The 12457-nt window shown below is 43.6% G+C and overlaps 1 protein-coding gene across 1 annotated transcript; it reads left to right on the top strand.

Moving 5' to 3' along the window:
• The first annotated feature begins 148 nt into the window (after positions 1-148).
• RTCA (RNA 3'-terminal phosphate cyclase) lies at positions 149-11925 on the top strand. The gene is made up of 11 exons (XM_034063666.1): positions 149-332; positions 445-545; positions 2735-2878; positions 4339-4462; positions 4937-4995; positions 5476-5617; positions 6769-6893; positions 7026-7084; positions 7723-7817; positions 8948-9052; positions 11293-11925. Exons 1-11 carry the CDS (start codon positions 288-290, stop codon positions 11389-11391), a joined length of 1098 nt encoding a protein of 365 aa, XP_033919557.1. The 5' UTR covers positions 149-287; the 3' UTR covers positions 11392-11925.
• The last annotated feature ends 532 nt before the right edge of the window (positions 11926-12457 follow it).

Raw genomic sequence — 12457 nt, 5'->3', positions numbered from 1 at the left:
CCCACCCCACTCCGATACGCGGCTGCCCGGGCGCTGGGACCCGGCGGCTGCTCCTCCTCGTGGAACGGAGCCGCTCCTGATAGCCCACGGCCGGCGGGCGGGGAGGTGTCTGCGTTCTGCGCCTGCTCCAGGCATCGGCAGCGATACCGGCATAGGCAGCGCCTCGTGGCCTCTTCCGTGTCACCGCGGGGCTGCTCCGCCGGGGGCTCGCGGTCTGCAGGACCCCGCTGGGATCCCGCCGGCGCGGCAGGGGCCTCTGCGAGAGACAGCTCTGCTCACCGCCGGCCATGGACGGGGACAGGGTGGAGGTTGACGGCGGGATCATGGAGGGGGTGAGCACGGGCAGCGGGCTAGGGCTAGCCTCGCCTCATCCTCCCTCACCCCTGGCAGCGGCCGGCCGGGTGCGCAGGGCCACAGCGGCTGACGAACCGTCTCTCCGTGCAGGGCGGGCAGATCTTGCGAGTGTCCACGGCACTGAGCTGCCTGCTGGGCCTGCCGCTGCGGGTGCGCCGGATCCGCGCCGGGCGGAGCCAGCCCGGCCTCAGGTAACGGCGCTTCCCGCGGCCTCACGTCCGCCGCGGCCCCGGGGGACGGCGGCCACGGGCGCCTTCAGCCGGACGCGTTAGGGCGCGTGTCAGGCCTTTCTAGGCCTGGCTTTTGTTTGAAGGGCTTCCAAGAACGAACCGCGTGTGTTCCCACTGCCTTGAGAGGGGTTGGGAAACACGCTGTGACTCCTACGTGGAAGGAACGAGCGCGGAGAAAGGCTCGGGAATGAATCGGGCATTCCCGGCGAGAGGATTCCAGCTTTTAGCCCTCAAGTGTCTCCAAAGTAGTTTCAAAGGTGCTAAGCAGAGTGCATGAGATGAGCTGTGAAATACAGCTGAGGACATATAATGCCTCAGCAAAACATGGTTCACCAAGTAGATGGTGTTAAGAACAGTTAGGTTTATTTTCAAGTTAGATGAAACAAATGGAAATACAGGTACAACAAGACAGATATGTAGCCAAACTGTTGGCTCTGTTGTGGTTCTGGCAGCAGTTACTGGCTGGGCTTGTGTTCAGTAGAATCATAGAACAGTTAGGGTTGGAAAGGACCTCAAGATCATCTAGTTCCAACCCCCCTGCCATGGGCAGGGACACCTCACACTAAACCATATCACTCAAGGCTTCATCCAACCTGGTCTTGAACACTGCCAGGGATGGAGCATTCACTACCTCCCTGGGCAACCCATTCCAGTACCTCACCACCCTAACAGTAAAGAATTTCTTCCTTAGATCCAATCTAAACCTCCCCTGTTTAAGTTTTAACCCATTACCCCTTGTCGCATCACTACAGTCCCTAATGAATAGTCCCTCCCCAGCATCCCTGTAGGCCCCCTTCAGATACTGGAAGGCTGCTATGAGGTCTCCATGCACCCTTCTCTTCTCCAGGCTGAACAGCCCCAACTTTCTCAGCCTGTCTTCATATGGGAGGTGCTCCAGTCCCCTCATCATCCTCGTGGCCTCCTCTGGACTTGTTCTAACAGTTCCATGACCTTTTTATGTTGAGGACACCAGAAGTGCACACAGTACTCCAAGTGAGATCTCACAAGAGCAGAACAGAGGGGCAGGATCACCTCCTTTGACCTGCTGGTCATGCTCCTGTTGGTGCAGCCCAGAATACAGTTGGCTTTCTGGGCTGTAAGCGCACACTGAAGCTGGCTCATGTTCATTGTCTCATCGACCAACACCCCCAAGTCCTTCTCCGCAGGGCTGCACTGAATTTCCTTTTTGCTCAACCTGTAGCTGTGCCTGGGATTGCTCCCACCCAGGTGTAGGACCTTGCACTTGTCATGGTTAAACTTCATGAGGTTGGCATCAGCCCACCTCACAAGCGTGTCAAGGTCCCTCTGAATGGCATTCCTTCCCTCCAGTGTGTCAACCGAACCACACAGCTTGGTGTCATTGGCAAACTTGCTGAGGGCACACTCAATCCCACTGTCCATGTCATTGACAAAGATGTTAGTACTGCCATCGTTACCCACTGCATTTTGTCCAAGCACTGGTGAGGCTGCACCTCGAATCCTGTGTTCAGCTCTGGGCCCCTCACTACAAGAGAGACATTGAGGTGCTGGAGCAGGGCCAGAGAAGGGCAATGGAGCTGGTGCAGGGCCTGGAGCACAAGTGTGATGGGGACGGCTGAGGGACCTGGGGGGTTCAATCTGGAGAAGAGAAGGCTCAGGGGCGACCTTATCGCTCCCTACAAGTGCCTGACAGGAGGATGGAGCCAGGAGGGGGCTGGGCTCTGCTCCCAAGGAACAAGGGATGGGACAAGAGGAAATGGCCTCAAGCTGCACCAAGGCAGGTTTGGATGGAGCTGAGGAACAATTCCTTCCCCAGAGGGTGCTCAGGCATTGGAACAGGCTGCCCAGGGCAGGGCTGCAGTCACCGTCCCTGCAAGTGTTCACACAACGTGGAGACGAGGCCTCAGTGACAGGGTTAGTGGTGGCCTTGGCAGTGCTGGTATGAGCTTAAGATTAAGGTCTTTTCCAACCCCACTGATTCTATGATTCTAATGCTGGTCCTTTGGCTCCTGTGAAATCAGAAGTATTGTAGGAACCAGATTGAATTTCTGATCCTTGTTTGATCTGAAATTTTACCTGTAGTGTTTATTAATTGTTTAGTAGTTCTTATAATGCCACATGTATATATAATCTTCTTGCACATATCTTTAACTTTGTATTGTCACTCCAAGGCCTCAGCATCTGTCTGGATTGGAGATCATTCGAGATCTATGTGAGGGGAAGCTGGAAGGTGGAGAAATTGGCTCAACAGAAATAACCTTCACTCCTGGGAAGATTAAAGGTGGAACACACATCGCAGATACAAAAACAGCAGGGTATGTCTTTGTACATGGATAATGCTGACTAGTGACTGCTCTGAACTGCTTTTGGTAACTCTAAAATATTGACAGAAAACATTTTGGTAACTTTAAAATTATCACAAAAGAGCAGGGGAAAAAACCCCAACTTTAATATGTGGGTACTGAGCCAAAATCTGTGCTGCCTGAGCCACACGCATGTGACTGAGGAACCTCTAGTACAGGCAGGATATGTATGAATAACGTACATACAAGTGTAATAGCTTTAGAATTACAATTGATATATAAGTTGAACACTTGATTAATATTAAGCAGCAAACAGCTACCCATGAATTTAAAACTTTATCCATTATTTTCTCACATTAGCACATGACACATCAGGTCAAATGCAGCAAATTAGATAAATACCTCAAATCCCTGAGATCTGAAATAATCACTGTACAATAAAGTAAATGTTGGGATTTTACTTGCACATGTAGTGATACGATATAGGATAGTAGGGAACAGGAAACATATTCTGTCCATGGTTCTTTGTGCCTGTGTTTCTCCTCTATTACAATATTAGGCTCTTTGTTCTTGGAATTCATTGCAAAACAGAGTAAGTAGGTTTAGCTATGGAAGGTGAATAGTTGTTTGGAAGCATAAGCCAAGTTAGGCATAAGTTCCCTTTGAGTTAAGAGAAATAATTTTCTGAGCTGCAATTGTATAAACAACCAAGATGATGCCTTGTACTTAACACAGAAAGTAAACAACAGTGCAGCAGAATGTGTAATTAAACACAAGAAGAAGGAAAAAGAAACAAAAAGAAACAGTAGACTTGATAAACATTTGGAAGTTACTTAAGGAAACAAAGCCATGTTTTCTTCAGTTCAGTGGCAATTACTGTTTTCACAATTCAAACTGACGTTTGAAACCCCTGTGGGATAGTTGTTTGGTTTTGCTGAACAAAATTCCATTGGGAAAATGCCTTTGGGAAAATTCCTTTTGTAAGTTTTTTATTATCTATGAAATGTGGAGAGATTCAATGGCAGCGGAGTCTTGTATCTCAAACCAGGTTTTCTATACCCCTGGATTTTCTTTGCAGAAGCATGACCAGCTTCTAAGCAATTTTGTAGTTCTCTAAATATGTTATTATTAAATAAGTATTACAATATTAAAATTGCTGCCTAAGCCTTTCCTGGTTTTGCAGTCAGCTAGGTAAGCCTATTGTTCTCACAGTCCCATCACTAAGTAAGCTGCATGACTTATTTCAGACAGGAGTACTAGACATGTTTATTGTGAAACAAAACCCTCCATATTTAGGCTTGCTAAGTACATGAGGTTTTAAATTACTATTTTTTTATATAAATAAGCTTATAGATGATGTTGAAAATCGAACACTTATGTAAAGGCTCTGGAAAATCCTTTACCTTTGATATTCTGTGGAATTCTATGGATTATGACTGCACAACATTTAACTGTCCTGTGATTTTTTTTAGGAGTGTGTGTCTCCTGATGCAGGTAGCAATGCCCTGTGTGCTCTTTGGTGCTTCTCCATCAGAACTTCATTTAAAAGGTGGGACTAATGCTGAGATGGCTCCTCAGATAGACTACACAGTCATGGTAGGGAAAAGTTTCTTTGGCTTTGCATCTTTTATGCATGTATATGAAATGTAACTACTGTATTTCTGTTCCTCTTACTGCAAGTTTGTTTGTAACTGTGGAATTACTCATGGGAATGTAACAGGATTAGTCTACTTCATGTAGAGAGCAACCAGTGTTTCATGGGATTCCTTAGCATTTGCTTTTAAGTAGTCTGTTTGCTTTTAATTACTAAAGAAAACTTCACTTAAAATACATCATTTATTCTAAAAGTGCAATGAATTGTTAAAGAAAATATTTACACAAGTTGTCATTCAGAATAAAGTGTGAAGAATGTCAAATTAGCTGCATGGATGAGACTGTCTCTATTTTTATAATGTAACTGAAATTTTTGTGTTAAATTTTTTCTTCATTTTGGAAGACTGCATAAAATATTGGGGAATTATAAATGCAAAACAAATTCACTCTGTGGTTTTATATCTGCTTGATTTTCAGGTTTTCAAGCCAATAGTTGAAAAGTTCAATTTCACCTTTAATTGCAACATAAAGAAGAGGTGAGTTATGGAGACATGTGGCAGTGGCCCATCTTGCTGAACCAGTGTGTGAGCACAAAGGCACACACACAAGGTACCCTCAATTAACCTGAGGGATGCTTTTATAATATATAACTAATCTGCATGAGGTGTCCCTGGTTGCACTGTCACCATGTGATGAATGTCATTGCTGAGACTTCAGCTGCTGTTTACTGTTTCCTGTGGTCTACCCCTGAGGCAAGTGCATGCTGAACAGGCAGTACATTACCATATGGCAATGCCAATTATGTTGGCATTAGGTAGTTAAGATGTGTGTTATGAGGTAACATTGTCAGAGAATATAATTCTATTATAAAGATTTCTGAGGCACATCAAGTAAATTCATATGTATAGTAACAGAGAACATAAAAATGTATGATGAAATACACAGAGCCTTCTTTTTTCTTAGTTTCCTTGTGATAGCGATCACTTTAATTATATCTGATGACTCTTTCTAAACAGGGGCTACTATCCTCAGGGAGGTGGTGAAGTTGTAATCCACATATCACCAGTCAAAGAGTTGAGCCCAATAAACTTAACAGAACGTGGCATAGTGACAAAGATATACGGAAGAGCATTTGTTGCTGGAGCACTGCCTATAAAAGTAAGTGCTCAGAATAGCTCTGATAATATCCAACTTCATATATCTATATAAAATTGCGTGCAATCTGCTTAACATACCTCTGCTCTTCCTGTATTCTGCAGTCTTTCACATACAAACTAAGTAGCCTTATTAAAAGGTTTCAATTAGTCAAGCTGTTGGGCATTTCTGAAATGCATATCTTGCATAGCATTATGGTATCAGCTAGAACACAGCAAATGGTATCAGCTAGGGGTAGAAATGAGGATCTTTCATGTGACTGTTCAAAAGTCTTTAGCATATATTGACAAGCATCTCATACCTCATTTAAATGTCATTCATATTAAGGTGGATTATTTTAAATCTGAAATCCTGGCCCTTGTTCAGAGGTTTATGGGATTTATGATGCAATGTAATAGGCAGAGATCAGACTGCATCAGTTTTTTCAACCACTGCTAAGGGTATTAGACAGAACAAGTCAAAGGTAGGTTTAGCCAAAGATAAAATAGGAATTTGTTCCTTTATACCCCCTTCTTTTTATTATTCCTGCCTGCCTGTGTTCACAGAGTGACAGGATCTCCTTAAGGCTCCTTCTCAAACATAGCCTAGCAATTAGTAGGAGAAGGAAGAGGATAAGCTGAGTTACTTTTTGAAGAGCTGTGGACTGCTAGTTTTGGTCTTAAAATCTCCAAACCTATGAATATTGGCTATGATAGAATCACAAGTAAGGGGATAAGCCCACACCTGCCTGTGATTTAAAACTATTATTTTATATATTATATTTTATATCCTGTACATAATAGTTGTGGGGTGGGTTACTTCATTTTTTCATTTGGGTTTTTTTCTAGTCTATGTCTTGGGATAACCAAGACTAAAATCAGGTCTTTCTCGCTATGACTGGAGAAAAGATGAATTTCTATTGGTATTGAAGTCTCTACATGCATCACTATAATTGTATATTTTTCCAGCATTAAATGTTACCTTAATTCTGTGGGAAAATTCTCAGAAGAGATGATGTTCAGTGCTTGCTCGTAGGGGTTTATAACAGTCATTTGCTTTTCTAGTTAATAAAGTAGCCCCTTCTTTTAGTGGTTGACTGTCATAATTTACTGTAAGGTAACTGAAAGAAAAAAAATTAGTTATATAATTTAATGACTGTTTTTACCTTTTGTTAGCTGGCGAAAGAGATGTCAGCAGCAGCAGTGAGATGCATCAGAAAAGAAATCAGAGATCTTTACATTAACATTCAGCCTGTTCGAGAACCTGATGATCAAGCCTTTGGGACTGGAAGTGGAATCATGTAAGATGAGCCCAAACTCCCTATTGATATGTGTAATCTTACTGGTTGATTAGCTAGGTTGTGATTACATAGCTGATAAAGTGTAATGCAAGTGATTTGGTTCTTAATATTGATTCTGGGGTTTCTTCTTAGTGTTGTTGCAGAGACTTCAACGGGTTCTTTGTTAGCTGGGTCATCACTTGGCAAGAGAGGTAAGAATTCCATGAAGTATACCTCTTTGGGATTTAACTTTATGTACTATTAACAAATAGGAATCTCAGGTATAATCTATTCAAATAGCTGATGCTTTGAGTGTTGCATTTTTAAATGGATGTTGTTTAGTAATAAAGGACAGTGGAAATGAGTGGATTTTAAGCATTTATAGTAAATAGAATCTTAGACTTTCTACTAAGCTGCTTCTGCACAGTAACAAGATAACAAAATTATTCAACTTACCTTTTATCAGAATAGATTGTTAAGGACCACTGAGTAGAAAATGCTTCTGGATTTTAATAACATCAAGTCTCTGTGATTTACCTGTGAAATTTTTGTTCAACAGTGAATCTAGATGTGTATCTAACTGAAAAGCAACAGTGATTTTGGTTGTAAGTAGTTTGAACAAAATGTTTCTCTGAGTGGGGCTACTTTCTTTCCAGTGCTTAGGAAGTATGAACTATATGTCATTTTCAGATAGGAGGGGTTTTTGAAGCAGATATTTGAGGCAAAAGCATAGAAATAAGGTTTAAAAACTTGATAAATTCTTGCTTCTTTTTTTTTGTTTTTCTTTCTGTATTTTTAAAATGTTAAATAATGATTGGCAGCATCCTAATCCCCTGGGTTTGCCTGTTAGGAAAGAATTCTGACAAGGTTGGCATTGAAGCAGCCGAGATGCTGCTTAGGAATCTTAAACATGGTGGAACTGTGGATGATTCTCTGCAAGACCAGGTAAGGCTCCTGTGTGTGTTTACATGAAGTTGCAGTAGCAAGAACATGTCTGTATTACTTGTAAAGAATATAAATCTGAACAGAGAAAAAATGAAATGTGGATTCTATCTCTAATAGAAATAGAAATGTGGACTCTATCTCTAATTACCATTGTTTGATACTTAGAAGTTTTAGGAGGTTTCCAGGTGTGGTCACAACATTGCTGGGATTAGTAAAGAACATACAGTTCTTAGGAATGTCTTAGGATGCTCCTGGCTTTGCACCAATAGCCTTGAATTTTCTTTTCCTGTAACTCTTACTAGGTATGGAAGAAAGAGGTAGGAATTACTTTTATTTGGCATTCCGTGTAGGGGAGTAAAAATAGCTCCTGGTTACACATGAAAAATTATACTAAGTGCAGCTATTAGAGAACAGAATATCTAGGAGGTGCTCCTGTTTGTCTTGCTCACCTAACTTCATTTGGGAATTAAGACCCTGCACTTTATTATTTTCAACAGCAAAGCCTGATGAGAATCTTGGGCTGCTCTAGATGTGGTGACATTACCTCTAAGCTGTAAACACCTGGCTGCACATTACTGTTGTGTAGTGTAATAGGAGGCATTTAGGTCTTGGACCCATCCTGCTTTTCCCAAAGTATGAGCAGTACAAATGGTAGAAACACGCTAAAGCTAAAATCAATACATATGGGAGCTGCTCAGGGTTATATCATGCTTTACTGAGTACTTGTCATGGTGCTGCTTGTAAATCAAGTATAATAGCTTTCTGGTGAATGTGTGACCCGAAAGTGTTAGAATTCAAAAACCTTTTCCTGAGCTTTTCTCTCCACAAAGGTAAGCTCCAGTGGAGTCTGGGTGCAGGAGGGTAGGAGAGAGCAAAGTTGAATGTAGCGATGGGAGTTCATTGGTACACTCCACTGTGGAAAATTAGCAGGCCTTCTGTAATAAGCATTATAGTTACTACTTCCAAACTTCTTGAGCCTTAAATCACTCTTAACACTCAGCATCATGAACTTCCATGAAACTTGGCAGACCACATTTCTACATCTACAGACTTTTCCTTTTTTTTTTTTAAACCAGTATGTTCCTATGATCTGAAGAGTTACTTAATAATTACCTTTCCCTCCCTTTCAGCTGATCATTTTTATGGCACTAGCAAAGGGGGTGTCCAGGGTGAAAAGCGGACCAATTACACTTCATACTCAGACAGCCATACACTTTGCAGAGCAACTGACAAAGGTGAGTCCAAAAGTTTGGGAAGTTTTACCTATCGGGTATCATCAGGTAACAAGGCAATGCAGTTGAGCAGACATTGTTAATTTGATTAGAGAATCATTGAATCAATGGTTTGGGTTGGAAAGGACCTTAAAGCTCATCCAGTTCCAGCCCCTACCATGGGCAGGGACACCTCGCACTAGAGCAGGTTGCTCCAAGCCCCTGTGTCCAACCTGGCCTTGAACACTGCCAGGGATGGGGCAGCCACAGCTTCTCTGGGCACCCTGTGCCAGCGCCTCAGCACCCTCACAGGGAAGAGCTTCTGCCTTAGATCTAACCTGAACTTCCCCTGTTTCAGTTTGAACCCATCACCCCTTGTCCTGTCACTATAGTCCCTGATGAAGAGTCCCTCTCCAGCATCCTTGTAGCCCTCTTCAGACACTGGAAGCTGCTCTGAGGTCTCCATGCAGCTTCTCTTCTCCAGGTTCAACAGCCCCAACTTTCTCAGCCTGTCTTCATACGGGAGCTGCTCCACTCCCTGATCATCCTCATGACCTTCTCTGGACTTGTTCCAACAGTTCCATGTCCTTTTTGTGCTGGGGACACCAGCACTACACACAGTGCTGCAATTGGGGTCTCACGAGAGCAGAGCAGAGGGGCAGGATCCCCTCCTTTGACCTGTTGCTCACACTCTTGTTGATGCAGCCCAGGATATGGGGGGCTTCTGGGCTCAAGCGCACACTGAAGCAGCTCATGTTCAGTTTCTTATCCACCAACACCCCCAAGTCCTTCTCCACAGGGCTGCTCTGAATCTTCTCTGCCCAACCTGTAGCTGTGCCTGGGATTGCCCCGACCCAGGTGTAGGACCTTACACTTGTCATGGTTGAACTCCATGAGGTTGGGATTGGCCACCTCTCCAGTGTGTCCAGGTCCCTCTGGATCCCGTCCCTTCCCTCCAGCATGTCGACTGCACCACACAGCTCGGTGCCATCACAGAATTCCTGAGGGCGCACTCAATCCCACTATCCATGTCACTGACAAAAATGTTGAACAAGAATGGTCTGTTCTCCAAGTCCAGGGTAGCCAAGTCTCTTGTGGGCCCACTCCAGAAGGAAACATTATCCCTAGTCTGTCTTTTGTTGGCTATATGCCTATAGAAGCCCTTCCTTGACATTCTCTGACATCTCTGGCCAGATTTAATTCTATCTTCCTGACCCAATCCCTAGCTTTCTGGACAATGTATTCCTCCCATGCCAGCTGTCCTCTCTTCCACCTTTTGTAAGCGTATTTTTTTCCTTCTGAGTTTGGTCAGCAGTTCCTTATCCATCCACAGAGGCCTTCTGGCCTTCCTGTCCCATTTCCTTCTTGTCGGGACACAGTGTTCCTGAACTTGTAGCAGGTGATCCTCGAATACTAACCAAGAGTCTTGGCCCCCCCTGCCCTCTAGGGCTATATCCCATGGAACCTTACTAAGCAGGTTCCTGAAAAGGCCAAAGTCTGCTCTCTTGAAGTCCAGGGCAGTGAGCTTACTGCATGCTCTTCTCACTGTCCTGAGGATCTCAAATTCGACCATCTCATGATTGCTGCAACCAAGGCTGCCCTGGAGCGTCACATTTCCAACAAGCCCTTCCCTGTTGGTGAGCACGAAGTCAAGCAGGGCACCTCTCCTTGTTGGCTCCTCTATTGCTTGCAGAAGGAAGTTGTCTTCCACACAATCAAGGAACCTCCTGGATTGCTTGTGCAGGACCGTACTGTCACTCCAACAGATGTCAGGGAGGTTGAAGTCCCCCATGAGCCTGCGAGTGTGAGGCTGTTCCTATCTGTCTATATCTGATCAGGTGGCCTGTAGCAGACCCCTACAGTGACATACCCTGCTGCTGTCCTCCCTTTAATCCCGACCCATAAGCTCTTGGTTGGTCCACCATCCATTGCCAGGCAGAATTCCATACACTCCCGCTGCTCATTGACATAAAAGGCTACACCCTCCCCGTCCCCTCCATGATACAGGACAAGGGTGATAAAATAATTCTTACAATGCTCATATGGGGGTTTACCTGTAGAAAGTGAATCTACTTTGTAGTTGAATGCATTTAGCATAGCTGGATAACTTTCACCACCTTCCTTGAAGTGGTTTTCAATGAAATCAGTCAAAGCTGTAATAGACATATACACGTGGCAATACATTTATTTGGCATCAGATACTGAATATTTAACCTCATGTCTGTTATAACTTCATTAGTGCTCTATTTCTAATCCTTTTCTAGGCCAAATTTACTGTGACAAAATCAGAAGAGGATGATCCCAATCAAGATACCTACATCATCGAGTGCCAAGGAATGGGAATGATAAACCCAAACTTATAGGGATTAAAAATAATAACATAAAAAGGCAGCAAGCTGTCAACAGCCAAACTCAGCATACCTCAGCAATGTATTACGCTAAACAGCAATGGATGTATAGATGCATGTGAACAGGAGAAGCCTTCTGTCACATCTGAGCCATTTAACCTCAAGGCTGATGTGGGCTTTTTCCTTGGAGTGCTGAGACGCTGGTGTGAAAAATGGAAACTTGACTTGGTTTTGTTTCTTTTCTACTAGTAGCAGCGCAGTGAGCACAGGGAGGACAGCATTGACAATGCACTGCGTGTATGGGAGAGCTGCAGGGACAGCTTTGAGAATTCAGATTCACTCAAAGAAAATAATTATGTAAGAGTTTTGGAAAAATACTGATATGTTCCTTCCCCTCGAAAAAACAGAGTAAGTTTTCTTCTTTGGGAGCCTTGCTGTTATGAGGCACATGGAACGAAGTGCACCATCAGATCTGTTTCGCTGTTCTTCCTTAACCATTGTGCTTACCTTGTGTGTGAGGAAATAATAAAGCAGTAGCACCACATGAAAGCCTCGTGTTTGTATTTGCTGCTGTCTCGGCAGGTTGTGTCGCTGAGAGATGGATACAGAATTACTTTTCAGAAGCTTAATTTCTCTCCCTACAGAAAGAAGATGCACAATAGAAGATGCCTGAAATAACCTTTTCAATCTTCTCTTTTCATCTGTTTCAAAAAGCTTTCTCAGACCAGCTAAACCCATGTACCATGTTACATCCCAAACACAAAATAGTAACTTTATATGGCTGGATTTTCTCCCTGCAGGTGTCCTTGTCAGTGTACTAACCAGATTTGTGTTTTCACCAAGCTGTTGTTGTTTGTTCTTTTTAAGGAGTGTACTTAACTCCAGCTGTGATTAGGGAGCTGTTGAACGCACATGTACATGTCTGTATGCTGAGCACTGCATATACAGGTGTTTAGGCTTGTAAAATCCAGTTGTGTTGTCCCTCATCTGTAGGTTAAGTAAGGAAGATCTTGGGCCAATTTGGCCTTCATTGTGGTACAAAAGCTTGTTTATTTTGTATGTGAAGAACTGAATCACAACA

Source organism: Melopsittacus undulatus, chromosome 6 (genome assembly GCF_012275295.1).
Source record: "Melopsittacus undulatus isolate bMelUnd1 chromosome 6, bMelUnd1.mat.Z, whole genome shotgun sequence".
NCBI classification, from domain to species: domain Eukaryota; kingdom Metazoa; phylum Chordata; class Aves; order Psittaciformes; family Psittaculidae; genus Melopsittacus; species Melopsittacus undulatus.
The sequence above is the reverse complement of the archived record's forward strand: the minus strand, read 5'-3'. Positions and strand labels throughout refer to the sequence as shown.

Excerpts from the sequence above, each read along its gene's own strand:
- RTCA (XM_034063666.1), top strand. The coding sequence starts at position 288 with ATGGACGGGGACAGGGTGGAGGTTGACGGCGGGATCATGGAGGGG. Across the intron at positions 333-444 it reads ACGGCGGGATCATGGAGGGG|GGCGGGCAGATCTTGCGAGT; the intron begins GTGAGCACGGGC and ends CTCTCCGTGCAG. Across the intron at positions 6,894-7,025 it reads GGGACTGGAAGTGGAATCAT|TGTTGTTGCAGAGACTTCAA; the intron begins GTAAGATGAGCC and ends GTTTCTTCTTAG.